The 23,505-nt window shown below is 43.2% G+C and overlaps 1 protein-coding gene and 1 long non-coding RNA gene across 7 annotated transcripts in view; one reads left to right on the top strand and one right to left on the bottom strand.

Moving 5' to 3' along the window:
* The window catches only part of LOC144686088 (uncharacterized), a 185,036-nt gene that overhangs the window by 32,264 nt on the left and 129,267 nt on the right, over window positions 1-23,505 (bottom strand). The window lies entirely within an intron of this gene.
* Window positions 1-23,505, top strand: part of pdzd2 (PDZ domain containing 2) — a 631,303-nt gene that overhangs the window by 505,166 nt on the left and 102,632 nt on the right. For all 6 annotated transcript variants that reach the window (XM_078551140.1, XM_078551149.1, XM_078551169.1 and 3 more), the window contains 3 exons: window positions 5,583-5,656; window positions 15,359-15,575; window positions 19,779-19,896. In XM_078551140.1, coding sequence (XP_078407266.1) covers window positions 5,583-5,656; window positions 15,359-15,575; window positions 19,779-19,896 — 409 coding nt within the window. The remainder of the gene's footprint in view (window positions 1-5,582; window positions 5,657-15,358; window positions 15,576-19,778; window positions 19,897-23,505) is intronic.

Here is a 23,505-nt window from a genome sequence, read left to right as displayed (position 1 = left end):
CATTCGTGGGTTCGATCCAGAGTTTCAGATTCCATTTACCATTGGATTAAGTCCATAATCTGATGTCTGTCTTCCTGCCAACCAGTATCTATTTTACACCTGTAACTGTGAATGTACAGTAACATTTAACTTTTTTTTTTGTTAATGATTTCATCAGCTAGGCCCTAATCGGAGAAGGTAGGATGACAGTCAGTATTTGGGAGGATGGCAAGAATCCAGGCTTTCTTTTGGGTGATAAGAGTTAGTCAAGAAGCCAAATCGTCAATTGTTTTAAAGTTACATTAATATTAAATTACCCTGAAATAAGATGGACTCACAAGATTTGACTTTAGTAACTTTTCTGATGTAGCAATCTTTGAAACTATGTTGATTCCAAATATCATTCTCATGAACAGCCTGTGTCACTGACCAAAGGTGGGGAGGGGCTCTGGTCACTTTTGGTTTTGAGGCTTTTTAGGATAGTTTACAAACTGCACATCAAGGGCTGAAATTTCCCCCCGTTGGGGGGGAAGTTGAATGGCGGGTGTGCACAGGTGCGCTTCCGATCAGCGCCCCCGATCGGAGGCGTGGCGCCATTTTAAGTGGGCGGGCCAATTAAGGCTTGCCCAGCGTGACGTCCACACAGAAGCGCTGTGTGCTCCTTGTGTGGGCGGGGCGGGGGGAGGGTAATCGCAAAATCAAGAGTGTGCTCTTTCGCACATGCGTACGAAAGAGCGCACTCATCTCCCTGAGGCTAGGTGCAGCCTCAGGGAGATCGGCTCAAAATGTTAAAAACCTAAAAATAGAAAAATAAAATTTCCCTAACATGTCCCCTCATGGCAATGTCACATGAGTTGGGACATGTCCATAATTTTTACAAAACCTTTATTAAAATGTTTTAAAACCTACATGAAACCTCATCCCACCCGTGGATGAGGTTTCATGCCTTTTCTAGTTCGCGCCGGGGCTCCTGGCCTGCCCGCCAGCCTTAAGGTTGGACGGGCAGGTCCTTTAGTTACTTAATTGGCCTTGTCAATGGCCTCAATTGGCCATTGACAAGTCGGCGGGCGCACAGCTGATCTCGCTGCGCGCCCCCCCCCCCCCCCCCCCCCTCCCCCACCTTCCTGAAAATTTAAATGGGGCACAGTGACGTCGGGAGTTCCCCCCGACGTCACCGTGCGTCATTTTACACGTCGGTGAATGGGCCCCGTCCCCGCTTGCCGACGTGTAAAATCCTGCCCCAGGTTTGTTATTTAAACACAGGGAAAGAAAATAACTTCCACCAAGGGAGGTCAAGGGGAAGAAAGAGGCTGAGGTATCACAACATTAAAAACATATTTTGTGGCTTGCAACCAAATCTTCAATGGCTGATACTGCAGACAAGATATTGAGCCAAATCTGGTGACCCCATTATTTGTGCAGTCCCTTCCAAAGATCAGCTTTAAAATAATTTAAGATTTAGCTTTCCGTTACGCTGCACTGTCTTATTCAGTTTAGCTTGTTATTTTTGGCTCATTAAGAGAACCCAATAAAACAGAGTGCTAACCATTTTAAAAATTATATTCATGCCTCTCAGGTGCTTCAATTAAATGTGAAACCACTTGTGTTATGATTTGCAGACTCTCAGCAACCTAAGAATGACCCTTTTTCAGAGTTGGCACTATCTGTGCCATGGAAAGCCCTGGCTTGGGACAATAAACAATTTACTTAGGGAAAAAATAATATGAAAAGCTGGCTTTGATATCAGGCAATAGTGCAGTAAACCATTTTATTATGGTTGAATTCTGAAATGAATAGGAGGGATGCTTGTGTAATGTTTCACAGCTTGTATAAATCTAGTCTTTCTCTGCAATATAATCACAGTGAATATTAGAGTCAAATATGTGAGTTTTCTTTTCTTTTCTGTCAAAGCCAATTTACTCTTTGAACTTGGCTTTATTATCATGTTGATGGAACTTCGTACATGGATATTTCTCAGCTCTCTTCCTGAATGTATAGGCAGATAGCGAGAGCTGTAGTAGTAATAAGTTCCACATAACTGCTATCACTAAAAACTTTCTGCACTTCATTATCCTTAAGATGCAATTCCTTTGACCAACTGTGTTATTGATTGTATAAATTAATGAGCAAACCCATTTCAACCTGAATGGTGTCAGCATCAGCATGAGGGGCTTATTATTAATTGCCACACAAAAAAAATCATTTTATCTTGGCATCAGTTAACTTTATTGCACACAGTGAAACCCACTAACCTCCCCAGGATTACTGCATATCACTTTCAGAGTATAAACACTGGCAGAATGTGAAGGCAATGCAACTTGGCAACAAGGTTTGTTTTCTATTCTGTCTCAATTGCAGTAAAACCTAGTGCTACAAACAAGAAAAAATGAAATTAGTTTATCTTGAACAGAGTTACTATCAAAATGCAAATGTTGTTCCTGTTAATGGAAGGATTAGTTCAAGATCCTTAATTTGCTGATAAGATTAATGGACTATGTGGTGTACAAACCAGATTAGTTCCAGGTTTGATTGATGGTGTGTGCTGTGTTAGATGATTTCAGCCTGGGCAGCAATTGGGGCACTACAGTTGGTCTCACATTTCCTAAGGGTAAGATCTGACACAGTTCCCATTTCTGATTATAATCCAGTGAATCTATATTTCACATGTATGGATATTGAACAAGTTTAGGATGGGGTTTGACTCTAATAGCCTGCCCCAATCAAATAACCAGCCAATGTTCAGACATGTAGAAAGGGGTACTGAATGGTGACCAGAATCTGTGGAACCTATCCCAGGAGGGGTTGCAGCCTTCAGCAGAGAAGGGCATAAATTTGGCAGCTGGAAGGGAAACACAACTGCTACTGCAGTAAAAGAAATGTGAAACTTTGATGCTGCCTTGATAGATGGAAAAGTGTCAGGCAGCTCTTAGTAGGAGTCATAAGAGACACAATAGTTTAGAACTTTAGAAGGCCGATGAAATTATATAAAATTGGAATAAAATTAAACTACAAAACTGATATTCAAGAGTCACAAATTTAGTGATTCCCTCTTTGACATAAACACAAATAGATTAAATATAAATGTATACTTGAAAACAGCTGCAGTTGAATGTCTTATGACATTCAATATGAACATAGTGGTTTGAGTGACAACCACATAATGTGATACTGGAGCCCAGTGTAAACCAGACCAGGTGGGCAGGTTCCCTTCCCTGATGGACATTAGTGAAACAGTTGGGGTTTATGACATTCTGGCAGTGCTCATGGTTGCAAATTATCAGCTTTATTGAATTTATTTTCACAACCTGCCAAGCTAGGGTTGGATTCACAACTTTTTAGTTCAGGGCTTTAACCTGTATTTAATTCCTCCACGTGCCTTTATTCAAATCATTTATATAAATGGAAACAAAAGATGTCCCAACAGAGATACCTGGGGCACCCGATGGCCCATACCCAATCACTCTAAAAATGTTAAGTTATTCCTACCTTCCTCTATCTGTCCCCTAGCCATCATTCTATGCAGCTACATTCCCTGTAATATCCTCTACCTTCATGGCAAGTCTCTTATACGGCATCTGAATCAAATGCCTTTGGAAATTAATTTATACAGCAATGTATAATAATTATCATGTTTGTGTGTTTTCTGCAACAAAATGAAATAGTTAAACATGCCCTTCCCTTTGAAAATCCACGCAGACAGTCCCTGATGAAACCTCACTATTCTCTGTCTACACAGTTTCATCCATATTGTGGATCAGGTGGTAATGCAGAACTAGGGCATTGAGAGCATGTTAGGTATTTAGCTTGGAAATGGAGGCCCCTGCAGATATTCTGTTCATTGTTATAATAGTTATAATGGTATCCATCAACACCCACACCCGAGTTCCTGATATGTATTCTTGGGGCTGAATCTAACAGTCACGGCAGTGGTTCCCATCCACTGGTCAGAGAGCTGGTGGCAACCCCACCATAGCCATTTACCGGAGCTGCAATAGGATTAAATCCGAATCAGACACTTATCCTGTCTGGGTTCCCAGGCCGTTGGAGGTGAAGAACCTGACTCCATGAGCTGCTGGCCAATCAGAGGTAGGCCACTCATCTGCTCCAACAGCGCCACTGGGAGCAATGGCCACTGCTGGGACTGCAGGAGACCCAAGATGAGAAGCAGCAATGGAGGCCCGGAGGAGAGGTAAGGCAGCCTCACTGGGTCCAGTTAGGCAGGCCTGGATATGGAGGGGAGAGGGGTTGGTGTGAAGGGCTTGGACATTCCCGTGAGGGTGGCCTTTGCCGGTGGTGGTGTACTTTGTGGCCAAATGCTGTCTGAATAAGAAGGACACCCTAACTGGGCCCGCAGCCAGGCTGCCAGGGCAACTTACCTGGCAACATACCATTAGCCATTTAAGGGCCTCAATTGGCCTGGTGGGGGGAAGGCCCACCTTAACCTACCCCCACCCCTTACTTAATCGGTGGGGGGTTGGGGAAATTGGGAAGGCAAGAAGTTCTCGATCCTGCACCTTCCCATCTGTTTAAGCGGCTCACCCGACCTACCAGACCGGCTTTGGTGTGGAGAATTTCACTTTCAGAGCATTAATTAGTGAATCTGTCCTTTGGAGATTTACCCAGAACTCAGGTAAGGCTAATTGATGTATGATTTCCAGATTGATTTCTTTCTTGAACAGGAATATAACCCTCCAGTTGGCATAATTCCAATTTCAGCATGTTTTAGTCATGTGGCAATGTTGTTATTGGGTGAGGGGAAATGAACAGATAGAAAAGTACAGCTTTACAATGTTTACGTAGCTTTATGTATTTTTTACACTGTAATTGACAGTGTCCCTCATTTCTGTCCCTCATTTCTCAATTCCCCGGAATTATAGTGGATGGCAGTTCCCTGGGATTTCAGATCTCCAGAATGGATGGCAGTCCCCCGGCATTGCAGTTTCCCGGGATTGTAGTGAATGGCAGTTCCCAGGGATTGTAGTGAATGGCAGTTCCCAGGGATTGTAATGAATGGCAGTTCCCAGGGATTGTAGTGAATGGCACTTTCCCGTGATTATAATGAATGGCAGTTCCCCGTGATTGTAATGAATGGCAGTTCCCCGTGATTGTAATGAATGGCAGTTCCCCGTGATTGTAATGAATGGCAGTTCCCCGTGATTGTAATGAATGGCAGTTTCCCGTGACTGTAATGAATGGCAGTTCCCCGTGATCGTAATGAATGGCAGTTCCCCGTGATTGTAATGAATGGCAGTTCGCCGTGTTTGTAGTGAATGGTAGTTCCCAGGGATTATAATGGATGGCAGTCCCACAGGTTTTTTGGAAGCAATTTTAAAATTTCTTGCGCAAAATTGCTTTATTTACATATTTCTTGACTCTTGAGCACATCTTGTTTTATTGGTTGATAACTGGTTGTACTGGTGCTTTCAACACTTCGTCATTGTTTCTTCACTTCAACATTATCATTGTGACTTGACTTTTCTGTTTTATAAAAAAGTTTAAATTAATAGTGAAGCTAGTGAAACTTTTAATAAATCATTGATGGTGTATTTTTAAAAGGATGTAAATGCTCCTAAGGATTAATAGACCCATCCTGTACTCAACAGGGGATGAAATTCTCGAAGTTAATGGGGAATCTCTGCAGGGGTTAACCCATCAGCAGGCCATCCAGACCTTCAAGGTAAGATGTTCTCTACAAAACAGTGCTTTCTCTTAAGTAATTTCCAAGGAGATTGATGTTAGGTTTGTTTCTTGCTGCAATTTGAGCACAAGCTAAAAATGAACAAGAGTGTTTTCCCAAGTAGGCTGTCTAGAAATTTGTAAAATATAAACCGAGTACCAAAGGATAGACTTTACAAATTTGCAGCTAAGTGCAGAATTTTATACACTGAGATCATATACATGCTAAGAACTTGGACGTCACAATCAGTGGCGTGAGCTTTACACCTATAGTGGGCAGAAATTCCTCAGCGTCTGCAAACCTCCGTGCTAGAATTCCCGATATAAACTTCTAACATGTCGATTCCTTTGATCAACTTTTGGTGTTAAGTTTTCATTTTTAAATGCCCAGTGTGATAAACTGAGTTAACTCGTTAATTGATACACTTGATGAATTATTAGAGTTTGAACCAAGGGATTGATTAAGAAGGGGAAAATAGAGTACGAGAGTAAGCTTTCGGGGAACATAAAAACTGACTGTAAAAGTGTCTATAGGTATGTGAAGAGAAAAAGATTGGTGAAGACAAATGTAGGTCCCTTACAGTCAGAAACAGGGGAATTTATAATGGGGAACAAAGAAATGGTTGACCAACTAAATACATACTTTGGTTCTGTCTTCACAAAGTAGGACACAAATAACATACCAGAAATGTTGGGGAACACAGGGTTTAGTGAGGGGGAAGAACTGAAAGAAATCAGTATTAGTAGAGAAATGGTGTTGGGGAAATTGATGGGATTGAAGGCCGATAAATCCCCAGGGCCTGATAATCTACATCCCAGAGTACTTAAGGGAGTGGCTCTAGAAATAGTAGATGCATTGGTGGTCATCTTCCGAGATTCTATAGACTCTGGAACAGTTCCTACAGATTGGAGGGTAGCTAATGTAATCCCACTATTTAAAAAGGGAGGCAGAGAGAAAATGGAATTATAGACCAGTCAGCCTGACGTTGGTAGTGGGGAAAATTCTAGAGTCCGTTATAAAAGATTTAATAGCTGAGCACGTGGAAAACAGTGGCAGAATCGGACTGAGTCAGCATGGATTTACAAAAGGGAAATCATGCTTGACAAATCTACTGGAATTTTTCCATGATGTAACTAGTAGAGTTGATGAGGGGGAGCCAGTGGATGTGGTTTATTTGGACTTTCAGAAGGCTTTCGACAAAGTCCCACATAAGAGATTAGCGTGTAAAATTAAAGCGGGTGGGATTGGGGGTAGTGTATTGAGATGGATAGAAAACTGGTTGGCAGACAGGAAACAAAGAGTGGGAATAAACGGGTCTTTTTCCGAATGGCAGGCAGTGACTAATGGGTTACCGCAGGGATCAGTGCAGGGACCCCAGCTATTCACAATATATATTAATGATTTAGATGAGGGAACTAAATGTAATATCTCCAAATTTGCAGATGACTCAAAGCTGGGTGGGAGGGTGAGCTGTGAGGAGGATGCAGAGATGCTTCAGTGTGATTTAGACACGCAGAGTGAGTGGGCAAATGCATAGCAGATGCAGTATAATGTGGATAAATGTGAGGTTATCCATTTTGTAGCAAAAGCAGGAAGGCAGATTATTATCTGAATGGCTATAAATTGAGAGAGGGGAATGTGCAACGAGACCTGGGTCTCCTTGTATACCAGTCGCTGAAGGTAAGCATGTAGGTGCAGCAGGCGGTAAAGAAGGCAAATGGTATGTTGGCCTTGATAGCCAGAGAATTCGAGTACAGGAACAGGGATGTCTTGCTGCAATTGTACAGGGCCTTGGTGAGACCACACCTGGAATATTGTGTGCAGTTTTGGTCTCCTTATCTGAGGAAGGATGCTCTTGCTATAGAGGGAGTGCAGCAAAGGTTTACCAGACTGATTCCTGGGATGGCGGGACTGACATATGAGGAGAGATAGAGTCGGTTAGGATTATATTCACTGGAGTTCAGAAGAATGAGGGGGGAATCTCATGGAAACCTATAAAATTCTAACAGGATTTGGCAAGGTAGATACAAGAAGGATGTTCATGTTGGTGGGGGAAGTTCAGAACCAGAAGTCACAGTCTGAGGATACGGGGTGGACCATTTAGGTGAGATGAGGAGAATTTTTTCACCCAGAGAGTGGTGAGCCTGTGGAATTCACTACCACAGAAAGTAGTTGATGCCAAAACATTGTATGTTTTCAAGAAGGAGCTAGATATAGCTCTTGGGGTGAAAGGGGTCAAAGGACATGGGGAGAAAGCGGGAGCAGGCTATTGAGTTAGATGATCAGCCATGATCATGATGAATGACGGAGCAGGTTCGAAGAGCTGAATGGCCTACTCCTGCTCCTATTTTCTACGTTTCTATGTTTTTATGAAAGGCCAATCTTACAAATTCCTGCTCCAGGTCAAGAACCTCACATGCTGGCAGCGAATATCGTGAACTCACAGGTACATTCCCCATGATCTAAAATGTAACAAGAAGAATATTTGCAGAGGTCAGCTGCCAGCAACACACATTCAGATATTGATCTAAGAGTATCAGCAACTCTATGAAGTTCTGTTTTTCCCGTGCAAGACTTTTTTAAGCTTTCATGTCTTGCCTCATGACCCTGAAAATATATCTAATATTTGGCCTAATTACATTGTAATTGAATTATTGCATGCCGACCAGCGGTATGTTTTGGATCGGCATGTTTGCGGATGATTGCACAATGTTCAGTACTTGCAACTCTTCAGTTACTGAAGCTGTCCGTATCCATGTGAAGGCAGACCTGGACAATATTCAGGCTTGGGCTGATAAGTGGCAAGTTACATTCACACCACACAAGTGCCAGGCAATGACTATGTCCAACAAGAGGGAATCTAACCATCTCCCCACGACATTACCATTGCTGAACCCCCCACAGTCAACATCCTGGGGGTTACAGTTGACCAGAATCTGAACTGGATTAGCCATATAAATGCTGTGACTATAAGAGCAGGTCAGAGGCTGGGAATTCTGCAGCAAGTAACTCCCCTCCTGACTCCCCAAAGCCTGTCCACCATCTACAAGGCACAAGTCAGGAGTGTGATAGGATGCTCTTCTCGTGCCTGGATGCGTGCAGCTTCAACAACACCCAAGAAGCTTGACACCATCCAGGACAAAGCAGCCCGCTTGATTGGCACCTCTTCCACCAATTTAAACATTCACTCCCTCTACCACCAGTGGCAGCAGTGTGTACCATCTACAACATTCACTGCAGCAACTCACCAAGGCTCCTTCAACAGCACCTTCCAAACCCACAACTTCTACCACTAGAAAGAAAAGGGCAGTAGATGCATGGAAACACCTCCACTTGCAAGTTCATCCAAGCCACACACCAACCTGACTTGGAATTACATCACTGTTCCTTCATTGTCACTAGATCAAAATCCTAGAAACCTCTCCCTAACAGCACTGGGGATGTATCAACAACAGATGGTCTGTAGTGATTCAAGGTAGTGGCTCACCACCACCTTCTCAAAAGAAGTTAGGGATGGGCAACAAATGCTGGCCTAGCCAGTGACACCTACACTCCATGAAAGAATAAAAAAGAGTTTTGTGTCATACGGACCTACCTGGGTTATCTATGTGATGACTGTACTGTTGTGCAGTCTGTTGGAAGCTCCCTTAAGGTATGCTGACTTGATTCAGATTTGTTCCCAGGTCATGTACTTATTGAAACAACTTTGAGCTTGGCCATCACCTCCTGTTAAGTATGTTGCACTCGTATTCTCTGGTGATCGTGCCTTAAAATGTCAAACAAGACAATATCCTTCATGTTTTACTAGCCATCAAACAAGGGATTTAGAAGCTTTGTCACTCCACAGATGCCATTTCCTCTCTCCACATAAATTTGATCATTTAGAACCATAGAAAGGTTACAGCACAGAAGGAGGCCATTCGGCCCATCTTGTCCATGCCAGCTTGAGGACACCCAGGTGCCCTTTCTAATCCCACCTTCCTGCACCCAGCCCATAGCCCTGCAGCTTACAGCATTTTAGGTGCAGATCCAGGTACTTTTTAAGAGTTTAAAGTTTCTGCCTCTACCACCAACTTGGGCAGCCAATTCCAGACACCCACTACCCTCTGCGTAAAAAAGTTCTTCCTCATGTCCCCCCTACATCTTCTGCCACTTATCTTGAATCTATGTCCCCTGGTTATAGAATTCTCCATCAAGGGAAACAATTTTATCCTGTCCACTCTATCTATTCCCCTCATAATTTTGTACACCTTTTGTACACATTTCTGGACTTCCTTTGCACATTTGCAAAGGTTTAAAGAGTGCAATGTAAATATTTGCAGCTGAAAACAATTTTTGACTCCTTATGGTGATGACTTCCTTTAAGAAGCCATATCCTTTTTTTTACCCAGTAGCCATTAAGGATTACTGACTTACACAATTTCCCATTCCTCAACTCAACTCAGTGCTGTTGGACTTCGTCCCAGTTAAACTAAAAACAAAAAGGCCCTCCAGCCTTCGCCCCTCACAATCCATCACCCACCCCGACACTCCCCATGCCCCATCCATACCAGCTAATGCCCACACCCACCCCCTTATGGCCCCTCATGCCCCTATGCCAAGGTATGCCCCCCAAACAACCCCTATGGCCCCTTATGCCTCCGATGCCATGCTATAACACTTTCATTCCCATTCACCAACTATGCACTGTATACAAGCAATGAACCCTATAGTGACAAATTTGATTGAATTTTTCGAGGAGGTGACTTAGTTGTGTAGATGAGGTAGATAAGGTGGTTAAGAGGGAATTTCAGATACTTGCCTTTATTAGCTGAAGCATAGAATATAAGAGCAGGGAGGTTATGTTGGAGCTGTATATTTAGGCCACAGCTGGAGAACTGTTTGCAGTTCTGATCGCTACACTATAGGAAGGATGTGATTGTACTGGAGAGGGTGCAGAGGAGATTCACCAGGATGTTGCCTTGGCTGGAGCGTTGCAGCTATGAAGAGAGACTGGATAGGCTAGGGTTTTCCTTAGAGCAGAGAAGGCTGAGGGGGGACCCAATTTAGGTGTACAATATTATGAGGGGCATAGATAGGATAGATAGGAAGAAACTTTTCCTCTTAGCGGAGGTGTCAATAACTAGGGGGCATAGATTTAAGATAAGGGGCAGGGGGTTTAAAGGGGATGTGAGGAAATTTTTTTGCACCCAGAGGGTGGTTGGAATCTGGAACACACTGCCTGAGGGGGTGGTAGAGGCAGGAACCCTCACAACATTTAAGAAGTATTTAGATGAGCACTTGAAACACCATAGCATACAGGGCTACGGGCCAAGTGCTGGAAAATGGGATTAGAATAGATAGGTGCTTGATGGCTGGCAAAGACACGATGGGCCGAAGGGCCTGTTTCTGTGCTGTATAACCCTGTGGGCAAAATTTTTAGCTTGGCGGGTGGGCACATGCCTGACCCACTCGAGCGTGAAATGACGTGTGTTGACGTCGGGCAGGCACCCCAATGTCAACGCACAGTCGCACGGTGTTTCGGCAGGCAAGCACCAGTGTCGGCAGCGAGCCCACCGATAATTAAAAGGCTTATTAAGGCCATTAAATGATCAATTAAGTTAAATTTTTCATGCCCATCCAACCTCACGGTTGGCGGGAAGGCGAAAAGGCCAAGTGCCTTTCCCACGGGCGGGATGAGGTTTCCTAAAGCAAATAAAAATAAAATTAAAATTTTAAAACTTAATTTATAACATGTCCCTGCTCGCATGACAGAGTCACATGAGGGGACATGTTTTATTACATTTTTAAGTTCTTTATTTTTTTTATAACTCTTCATCTCCCAGAGGCAGCTCTGTGCCTGAGGGAGATTATCAAGCGCGTACTCGCACGCATGCGTGAAGTTCACGATCGTCCCACCTGCCCTCCTCACCCACCCTCCACACAGGCAGCGCTGAGTGCTGCTGCTCGCGTTTTTATGCTGGGCAGGCCTTAATCGGCCTGCATGAAATCGCCTTCCGGCCCCGATCACTGGCAGCAGCCAGCTTTCCGACCGTCGCCCCCCGCCCCCACACCACCTCGAGCCCGCCTGACAAGGGCAAGATTCTGCCCTACGACTCTATTACTCTAATTTGTATAAAAATGGATTTCTGGGCTCTCAGTTAAGAATACATAATGAGGCTTGGCTTAGAACCCATAAATCCATTAGCCTGTTGAAACACCTGAGCCCCAGAGAAAACATTGGTTGATTGACAGCTCTGGCTCTCTGATCTCTTCTGTCACAATGTTTATTTAAGTAAGATAAAGAGGTTTCAAGTGCTTACATTTTCAACCATTGAAACTTTAGAGGGTCTGGATGATCCGCACTTTTTTTGGCTGTAATAAAAGCTATTTTATGAATGAATGACTTGCTAAAAGCTTAATTTTACATATCCTACTGTCACTATTGGGTTCATTGCTTCTATACAATGTATAGTGAGTGGATGGGCATGAAAGTGTTGTAGCTTGGCATAGGGAGCATGTGGGGCTATGGGGCTGTTTGGGGGCATAGCTTGGCATAGGGGGCATAAGGGCTATAGGGGTTGTTTGGGGCATACCTTGGCATACAGGGCATGAGGGGCAATAGGTGTTTGGTAGGGATATCCAGGCATAGTGGGCATGAGAGACCTTTGGGATTGTTTGGGGGTTTGCCTTGGCATAGGTCTGGGGGGTCATGGTAGGGCCCAGGAGAGGGGGTCCAGATGGTGCTAGTCACCGGGCCTCATGACTTCGGGGGGAGGTCCCAGACTTGGGCAGTACCATCTCCTTCTCAAGTGGCCGCCATGCGCCCCAGGGGTGGTGAGTGAGTGACATGTGCCCTCGGGGCTCCTCTCAGCTCTTGCTACTGACAGCACCGCCCCTCTGTGCAGGCAGCAGATTGCCATATCCACAGGCCGCACTGAACATCCCAACTCTGAAAGGGTCCGTTGTTCCTTATTCAATATCCTAATTGGATGCACCAGTGCCAGTGTACCCCCCCACCTCCCCCCTCCCCACCCCCCCTCCTGGGCCTTGTGCAGAGCCCACAAGCAGCTCAGATGAAGAGGCTGCAGTGCTGCAATTGCCTTGGGCCGGTATTACAATGATGCAGATGAAGTGGGTACACAAAAACTGCATGGCCTCCTCCACCTCGATCTGCATGGCTGCTGGTAAGTCACGAATAGTGACACCTCCCCCCTCCCACCCCACCCCAATTCAAAAACCACAAGACTCCATTTTTAGCCCCATTTGTTGGAGGAACAAGATTGAAAACAGTTGATCAGTTTGAAACTGCTGAAAGGGAGAAAAATCAGCTTGAGCTTCCAAAAAGGTGTAGATTAATTAGGCTCCAATGCTGGGAAGAAATTGAAAGGAAAGAATTTCTTCTTCATTTAAAAGTTATTTACAAATATTTAGCTTCACTCTTAAAGCAGAAATTTTTTATTATGTTGTATTGTAATGATATATTGCATAAGGCTGTAAAATGCTGACGGTTGACATGTACGTAAGTAATATTAACAAAGTACTGGAGAAAGTAGGGAAAGATGTCTTGAGACTGGGAAACAAAAAAAAACTTAAGCAGCTTCCTGCACAAACCACGTGAGAGGGTAGAACTTAGTTCTCAGTTTGTTTTTTGGACAGCTGGCAAAAAGGGTTATTTTTGCTGCAATAGAAATGGGATTTGTTGGAAATGCTCAGCACGCCTGGTGGCATCTGTGCAGAGAGAAACAGAGATCAGTGACCCTTCATCAGAACCAGTGCAGATTGTGGTCCTGAAGTGTGGACTCTGTTTCTCTCTCCACAGATGCTGCCTGGCCTACTGAGTATTTCCAGCATTTTCTGTTTATATTTCAGATCTCCAGCGTCTGCAGTACTTTGCTCTCCTATTATATGCTTCACGCTGGGCATTTGTAAGTGTGGTTAGTTTCAATTTAAAATGAGAAAATATTTATCACTCAATGCAAAGTGTATTTTTTTTGTGAAGGCTCTCTTGTGTGTGAATAGAAATAGCACATTATTGCAGGTAAATTGGTTGGTGCTTATTTACTGGAAGGTTTTGCCATTTTTAAACTTGGAATTGAAACCAAGAGTCATGCGCTAATAGAATATGTCACTGTGAGTTCAAGATATTCTCATTTGTACATTAAATTATTGTTTGTGGTGCTTGTGAGGTTCAAGTCTGTTGGATGTTGTTGCCTGGATATTGCAAGGGGCCAGGTTCAAAGATGCAGAGCTGGTTACATAATATGAATGACCAAGTTGTGTGCAATTGTCACTGTGGTTACATAGTGTATCATACTGAAACCTGAGCTTACAATAGAGTCATAGAGTACAAAAGCCAAGAAGTTTTGCTGAACCTATATAAAACCTATATGGTTCAACCCCACTGTGACTATGGTTTCTAATTCTGGTCACCCGAAAGATGTAAAGGCTTTGTAGACAGTTCAGAAGAGATTTACTAGAGATTTACTAGAACAGAGGGATTCCAGAGAAGCTGAGGTTTTTCTCCTTCGAGCCAAGAAGCCTGAGGGAATTTGATGGAGATGTATAAAGTTCTGAAGGGTTTCGATAGAATAAATAGAAACTGTTTCCAATGGCTGAAGGTTCGGAAATCAGATGGCTCAGATTTAACCTCATTTAAGTTGATTGGCAAAAGAATCAGAGGCGACACGAAGAAAATCCTTTCCACAGAGTGTTAGGATTTAGAATGCACCACCTCCCTGATATTGTGGTGGATAGATTCAAATTAGTGTTCCAAAGGAAATTGAATAAATACTTCGATTTAAAAAAAAAAATAGGCAAAGAATGTGTAGGGGGGAGTTGCAATGGCAGGACTGACTAAATTTCTCTTTGAAAGAACTGGTGCAGATTCAATGGGCTGATTGGCCTCCTTCTGTGCTGCACTATTCTATTCTATAGGCCCCAAAGCGCAGTGCGAGAGCACTCAACAGAGCTGTCAAGGGTTAAAAGGGTGGCAGGGACGATGATGTGAGTAGATAAGGGGCTCAGAAACAGGAGTAGCATCAGGGCCCGTGCTTTCTCTCCCTGGCCCTGGGCCATAGGGGTGGGTAGGTTGTGGGGGGGGTCATATCTTGACATGGGGGTCATGAGGAGGACCTTTGAACTTACTTTTAAAAGCTTCCCTCATGCAGACTATGATTCACAACTTCTCTGAGGCGGCGTGAACCACAACTCTCTGAAAAGCTGGCCCGACTCCATGAAAATTGTGGTGGACTAGGACATGCCTATTCCCGCAATGGAGCCAGTCAGGTCAGGATGCAGGATGCGGGCTTGTGACTCAAACCAGCCCGCACCCTTAAAAGGCACTCCTGAAAATTGGAAACCCTGGGAATGGGGTCAGGAATCCTGCAATCTGAACCCACCCACCATTTTTAAAGGTCTCCCAAGTCATCCTGACTCAGCAAAAATCGAGGCCTTTATCTCCATGCAAACGTACTGGCTTATAATAAAATTACCTCTTTTTTGAGTTTGTGTTTAAAAGTCATTTTTTAATTGCAAAGACTGGCAAATTGGGGATGCTCTAAATCAGGTACCTTGGCCTCCGTGGCAGATGTTCTACTTCACACTCCATTTGAATGAGACCTTGCACTGGGAGCACAGTCTCACAGAATTTACCCTTAAATATTTAACTGCTTATTGATTCAGTCATCTATCTATTCTAATATGTATATTTTTTCCCAATAGCAACTGAAGAAAGGAGTTGTGACCCTAACTGTTCGTACAAGGTTGCGCAGTCCTAGCCTTACTCCTTGTCCCACTCCCACATTAATGAGCCGGTCCAGCTCTCCCAATTCCAATACCAGTGGTGGAACTCCAGTGCCGGGCTCAGAAGAGGGAGATTGCTCTCGCAAAGGACCAGGGCCGAAAGATCGTATCATAATGGAGGTGACATTAAAGAAAGGTAATGCTAATGATTAGAGGGTCAACAGAATGGCTAAAACTGCACAAGTTACACGAACCCTGAGGACTGACAAGCACCAGAGAAAGGATAAAGGTTGTAAATGTAGTCCTAATCATAAATATATGATTTTGTTTAACCGTCCCAATCTCAGATGGTGTCAAGATATCGGCTTCACCCTGCAAAAGAATAGGTGAGATATAAGAGAAGCTGCGAAAGCTCTATTCAGGAGGTCATGCTAGCAACGAGCAGATAACTGAGGTGTACTGAGATGTGCTTTCCTGAATACATGTTGCTGACAGTGAGCATCATTTGCTAGGGCTGAATATAAGAAATTCAAGCTCATGCTCCCGTTCTTTGCTATTCCTTAAAATTAGTGGCCAGAGAATTGCAATGAATGCCCATAATTCCCATTAGGTGCTCACCTAGATGAAGCTCGACACTGGAATGTGAATTAGGGAAATTACCTTTCAGTTGTACATGTATCTGATCTTATGTAGTTTGACATGGGAAGACACCAATATATCTGACTTGTAAAGTGGCCCTCACACAGAGTTGTTTTGGCTGTGAGCCAGGGGGTATAGTTTATACAACAGTATCAGTGAACCTTTACCAATTCCCATAAATATAACCGAAAACTTCTGTTATTCTACCTGTATGGTAAATATAAATGAGAACTTTACAAATTTGTGCAGATTTTACCCAACGGGAATACATATCAGAAATTCAAGCATGCAGGTCAGCAAGGCCCTCACAATATTTATTCCGTAAGTATCATTGAACACAAAGGCTATTCTGTTTGACATTCAGAAATAATTGACCAATTGGAACTGCTTAAAGGGAAGCTCTTTTTTCCAAAATAGAAATCCTTTCTAATTAGCTGCCAGCCATTAGCCAGGACTTCCTCTCTCAATGTTGTGAATAAAGGAATAATAAACAAAAATGAAAACACAAAAAGGATAGTTGGTCCATCAAACAAGTCCCCTGCAGGCATCGTGCAGCCAATATGCATACTCAGCCTATCTTCCCAATACATGCCAATTCCAAAGGATACCTTAGACTACTTCAGAAAGAATTCGGGTAAATTATTCTTACCCCTAAATGTGGATTACCCAACACCAACCCACTGGAAAAATGTCTACTTCTGGTTCAAGCAGGCAGGTTGGGTTTTAGGTGAGTTACCTGCTCCCAAGAAGCCGATCAGAAGACATAATTTTTAAATGAGGCCACACTACTCAGATTTTAGCAATCATGTAGATTTGCTTTTCCCAGGCCTTAGGAAATCAGGTATCTGAAGGGAAGTGAGAACTGTTGAATTCAGCAAGAAGGTTTCTAATCAGCACGGCTTGTGGGCCAGGCAGAGCAGGAGTACTTTCCTGCAGTGTCTCCAAGCTTATCTGCTGCAATCTGTCTCCCTTCCAGAATCAGTTGACCATTCCCCAATCCAAACTTCAGCTCTAGTACAATCCAAATTTATATCTCACTGCCTTCCAAACTTCAGTCCCACTACAATCCGAAGCTCAGACCCACTACAAGCCAACTACAGTGCAACTACCATCCAAACTTCAGTCCCGCTACAGTTCAAACTTCAGCTCCACTACAATCTAAACTTCAGTCCCACAACAACCCTAACTTCAGCTCCACTACAATCTAAACTTCAGTCCCACAACAATCCTAACTTCAGCTCCACTACAATCTAAACTTCAGTCCCATTTCAATCCAATCTTCAACTCCACTACTGTTCAAACTTCAATCCCACTACAATCCAAACTTCAATCCCACTACAATCCAAAATTCAACTCCACTGCAACCCAAATTTTGGCTCCACTGCAATCCAAACCTTAATCCCACTACAGTCCAAACTTCAGCTCCACTAGAATCCACACTTCAGTCCCACAACAATCCTAACTTGAGCTCCACTACAATCAAACATCCATCCCACTACAATCCAATCTTTAACCTCACTGCAATCCAAACTTCAGTCCCACTACAATCCAAACTTCAGTCCTAATACAAATTCAATCTCACACTAGTCCAAAGAGTCCAAACTTCAGTTCCACAACAACCCAAACATCAGCTCCACTACAATCCAAACTTCAGTCCCACTTCAATCCAAACTTCAGCTCCACTTCAATCCAAACTTCAGTCACGCTACAGACCAAACAACAGCCCTGTCACAATCCGCTCATCAGTCCACATGGTCTCCCTCATCACAATCTCCTCCGCCCGTGATCTTTTTCTCCCTCTTTCCAGTATTCAGCTGCAGCCTTTTTCGGAAGGTATTCCAGCCTGTCAGCTGGTCAGCCTCTTCATCTGGCCAGCCGTCAAGTGAACAATGGTGGACAAGAATTGAAGTTCTGCTATTACATTTGATAGAGCGTCTGTTTTTCCATGTGTGCAGGGTGCTAAATACCTCACTCTCTGTAACTACTGGGGCCTATATTTTTTCAATGAAAATGCCCTAATTTCTTGAACTTATTCCAATAGTTAAGTTCCAAAAGATGAGGTAACATTCTGTTTCCTGGGCTTTCTCCTCAATCTCCCTTGTTATGTGTCTGGACCAAAACTGGAATCGATACTCAACTTTAAATCTAGCTGTGCCAAGGCTTTTTAAAAATGAAAAATTCCTAGTTCTTTATTATACTGCTAACAATATATCCTATTTGCTATCCCTAAGGTTTCTACACTGCTTTTTAAAAAAAAAATTATCTATTATGACCTTCTCCTGCTCTGGAATCTTCAACTTGTAATCTTGCATGGTATGCACATGCTTGAAATTATCCAGATCTTAAACCAGCACATTGCATTTACAAGGACATATATCACACATGGGTCCACTCCCACAATATATTTGATTCAGCCTCTAGCCTATATATTATATCTAGATTACTAATCCCGGCCCACATTCCTTTTTGTCATCATGCATTTTTTCAGAAGGTTGATAAAATTGTTGAAGAACAACATTTCCAACATAACCAGCTTTGGGACTCCACTTGCAACTGGATCCTATAGAAAGTTGCTTCAATTAAATACCACCATCTGCCTGCAAGATTGCAACCACACCTTATTCAGCCTGAAATCTACTGACCAATTTAGCATGATGAGACTTCACAAACATCAAGACAGTCTGTATTTCCCAGCATGTAGAGTAGATTGCTTTTGGGATGAAGGGGGCAAGTATAGAGAATGGTTTTGTATAACAGTTATGTCTGTCGAGAAGTGAGATAAATTCCTGTTTAACTAACGTACTCTTTACTGGAATAGGCTGTACTTTAACATTTTAGATATTTAGTTAATGAACTAGTAGGGCCAATGTCCTCCTTTATTTAAATTTCAGCCAAGTTTCAGAGGAGGTCCATATGAGAATTCGAGGAACTTTGATACAATGGGGAGGATTTTTCCCTCGTCGGGCAGGTTCGAAGGGGGCGGTCAGGAAGCTGACCGCCACCCAAGATCAGGCTGGACCGTGATTTCATGTTGATGGGCCAATTAAGGCTCGCCCAGTGTGAAATGCGTGCTTCATTGCTCAGCACTGCCTGTGGGGGAGGTGAGTGCAAACTTCGCGCATGCGTGCGAGTGCGCGCTCGAAAAGCTCCCTCAGGCACAGAGCTGTCTCATGGGGGTGAATAGTTTAAAACATTAAAAATAAAGATTTTTAAAATGTTATAAAACATGTCCCTACTCATGTGACAGGGTCTTTATAAATTAAATGTTAAAATTTTCATTTTATTTTTATTTGCTGTTGGAAACCTCATCCCACCCATGGATGAGGTTTCTTAAAAAGGCAAAGGCCGCTTGGCCTTTTTGCCTGCTGCCAACCGTAAGGTCAGACGAGCAGCGAAAATTTTCTTTCAATTATAACTTTAATGACCTTAATAAGCCTGTTCATGTTTGGCAGGTGCGCTGCCGACTCTAGCGTGCGCCCGCCAACCGAAATATTGCACGAGCGTGCGATGATGTTGGCACGCTTGCCCGATGTCATTGTGCGTCATTTTACGCTCGGTAGGGTTGGGCACACGCTCACCCAGCGAGCTACAAATTCTTCCCAATAAGATGAAAATTCTTGCTATATACCATTAAAATATCCAAAATACCTTGTAACTGATCTGCCCTTCTAGCCAGCTGTTGCAAGTTTCAAGATTTTATTCCTTTTATGTTACCACAACCACAGTGTAAACATTGCTACTGTTATTTGTTTCATTCCAGAAGCTGGAGTTGGGTTAGGGATTGGTGCCTGTTGCCTTACATTGGAGAATGGAACCCCAGGAATCTACATCCACAGCCTTGCCCCAGGATCCGTTGCCAAACTGGATGGCAGATTAAGGTGAAAATATTTTTCTTGAAATTGTGAACTGCTCAGCGCTTCACTGAAGGTAACAGGTAGAGTGCTACTTTCTACAGGTGATATGCCTTTGTTTGGAAACCTTGTTAAAGGAAGCCGTAGGTCGGATAAAGTGTCAATACATTTCAGGAACTCATTCGTATAAATTTGTTTTTCCCAGTGTTCTCTCCACTGTGAAAGTGCTGACTCATGTTGCGATACAGTTCCACATGGTGCTGACAATGGTTATTGTTTAGGTATGACCCTTGAATAAAGCTGTTTAACCAAGGAGATGATCACAGAGGAACTCAATTCTCCTCTTAACCAACTTCTAAAATGTATGCTTTCCATCAGGATTGTGATCAGGAATAGCAACATTGTTTTCTTTTACAAGCCTCACGGTGTTGAACTCTTTGCATTGCCCTATTGCCACAATGGCTGTTAGATCCTAGTCACTAGTCTGGCTGGACTTACGGACCCAGGTTGCATGCTTGTTTCAGGATGGCCGAGTTGGTACCATAGACAGGGTAGATCAGCTGACAGTTTTTAGATAGAACGAATTCTATTTATTTACAAAGGACTCAGCATCTACATTTGTGTGCTTTCAACTCAAACCCTTGTCTCTACATTACAGACTCCAACTATAGACTACTGACTACTGAGGTAGCCCGCGCTGCTCTGCTATTGGATACTAAGATCATGTGATCTCCCATTATAACATTCTTCGTAAAGGTATATTACATATCAGATTACGACATCCCTCCCCTTTACTCAAATATATTTTACAGTTACAGTGACAATTTTTTTCAAAATATCAAGTTATTTACACAGATAAATAATTTACAAATTCAGTCTTTCTGGTGGTTTTCTTATGCATGTAGAACATCTCAGCTCTATAGCTTCAGATGCTTCGTCAGGAACCTTCTTTTCTGAAATTGTCTGAACATCAGGTTCTTTGGTGGGCACCTGCAGATCTGTTTCCTCAACTCTTGCAGGTACAGCCAACCCTTCAGACACATCTGTACTCAGTTGAGTTCTTTCAACAGGAGACGCTGACTCAGTCATGAACACTTGTGGTATAATTTCTTGCTACTTTGTTTCTCTCCTCCTGATATGATCCACATGTCTCCGTATAACGCGGTCTTCCACTTTCACATGGTAAGAAAGAGGTCCAGTCACTGCACTTATTTCACCCAATAACCACTTGGGTCCTTCTCCAAAATTCTTCACGTATACCGTCTCTCCGGTGAACTTCCTGTCATGACTATGCCAGTCATGTCCAGTTTTCTGACTTCCCTGACTCCTTTCCACCTTCCCACATAAATTTGGCATTATTAAGCTCAATCTTGTCCTGAAACAGCGTTTCATCAACAATTCTGCAGGTGTGACACCTGTTGTTGTATAATATGTCCTATAATGGAAAAGAAATCGTGCTAACTTGGTCGCTATGGAATCTCCAGTTAATTTCTTCATGCCAGCCTTGAATGTTTGAACCGCTCTCTCGGCCAGTCCATTTGAGGAAGGGTGGTATGGTGAAGTTTTTACGTGAGTGATACCTTTGAGGCTGATAAACCGTTGAAGTTCAGCACTCATAAGTGCTGTGCCGTTATCTGATACGACCACTTCTGGTAGTCCATTGATGGCGAAACTTTGGCATAGGTTGTTAATTGTAGCAAAATATGTCGGTGACTTCACCTCATATGTCCATCCATTTTGAATGTGCATCAACAATAAGCAGAAACATTGTTCCCATAAAATGTCCCACATAGTCAAAATGTAATCGCACCGTGGCCTTCCTGGCCATTCCCAAGGGTGTAACAGAACTGTTGGAGGTAACTTTTGCACTTGCTGACACTGCATACAACTCCCCACTAAGCTCTCTATTTCTCCATCCATCCCAGGCCACCAGAGATAGCTGCATGCTGTGGTCTTCGTTCGGGAAATTCCTGGATGTGCACTATGTAGTTCAGTTAACAATGACTTTCATCCTTTTGGAAGAACAATCATTTGTGCTCCCCACAATAAGATACCTTCCTGGCTGGTTATTTCATATCTTCTGTGAAAATATGATTTCATTTAATCAGATTCCTGCTCTTGTGACCAACCATGAAGAACTTGTTCATGTACTTTGGATGAGACTGGGTCTTGACTTGTCCAATCTCTGATCTGTCTAGCACATACCAGTGATGAATCTAAGAAGTTCAATAATAAAACGAGTTCTTGAGGGACTGAGGTGTATTTTTGTAGTAGCTCACGAAGCCCACTGACTCTCAGCTGGAAGATTTTAGCCCATTACAACTTAATTTCCTTAAGCCAATTTCGTCCAAGGAGGCTTGGCCCCTTGCCTGCTACCGCCATCAAGGGTAGTTTTACTGATTGGCTTCCATACTGTATAGTAACCTTGCTTATGCCTTTGGCTTTGATGTCTTCTCCTGTGTAAGTTTTCAATTTGGCATCTGTTGCGTCCAAATTTAATTTACATTCCCCATAACTCAAACATTTGAAAGTACGTTCACCAATTAACGTAGCGGAAGCTCTTATGTCCACCTTTATTCTAATGGGTCTATTGTTCACTCTCACTGTTGCATAGATTGGTTCTGTTCTTCCAACCTTCAAATTATACAAAGAATAAATACCTGAATCTGTTATTTCAGGCTTTTCTATGTTGTAGATCTCACGGGGTATTTTCTTTTCTTTGAGTCTGCTTGATTCTATCATTACAATGATAAAAACAAAAAGCTAAAAGCTACTGCGGATGCTGGAAATCCAAAACAAAAACAGAATTACCTGGAAAAACTCAGCAAGTCTGGCAGCATCGGCGGAGAAGAAATCAGTTAACGTTTCGAGCCTTCATGGCCCTTCGGCAGAACTGGAGCATAGTTAGAAGAAAGGAGAAATATAAATTGGTTTAAGGTTGGGGGGGAGGGGGGAGAGACACATTGAGGGTGTGGTGTGATGATTGTGGAGATGAGCAGATAATCAAAAGATGTCACAGACAAAAGGGTCAAAGAGGTGTTGAAGGTGGTGGTCTTTGTCTGAGAAAAGTGCTAATTAAGAATGGAAGACAGGATATTCAAAGTACAGCTCTAGTGGGGGTGGGGTGGAAAGACTAGAGGTTTTAGTTTTAGATTTAAAAATAATGGAAATAGGTGGGGAAAGAAGAATCTATATAAATTATTGAAAAAAAAAGCGGGGGGGTGGGAAAAGAAACGGGGTGGGGATGGGGGGAGGGGGAGTTTAAGATCTAAAGTTGTTGAATTCAATATTCAGCCCGGAGGGCTGTAAAGTGCCTAGTCGGAAGATGAGGTGCTGTTCCTCCAGTTTGCGTTGGGCTTCACTGGAACAATGCAGCAAGTCAAGGACAGACATGTGGGCAAGAGAACAGGGTGGAGTGTTAAAATGGCAAGCGACAGGGAGTTTTGGGTCTTTCTTGCGGACAGACCGCAGGTGTTCTGCAAAGCGGTCGCCCAGTTTGCGTTTGGTCTCTCCAATGTAGAGGAGACCGCACTGGGAGCAACGAATGCAGTAGACTAAGTTAGGGGAAATGCAAGTGAAATGCTGCTTCACTTGAAAGGAGTGTTTGGGCCCTTGGACGGTGAGGAGAGAGGAAGT

This window comes from Cetorhinus maximus, chromosome 1, assembly GCF_964194155.1.
Source record: "Cetorhinus maximus chromosome 1, sCetMax3.hap1.1, whole genome shotgun sequence".
Taxonomy (NCBI): domain Eukaryota; kingdom Metazoa; phylum Chordata; class Chondrichthyes; order Lamniformes; family Cetorhinidae; genus Cetorhinus; species Cetorhinus maximus.
This window is presented reverse-complemented; position numbering and strand designations above follow the sequence as displayed.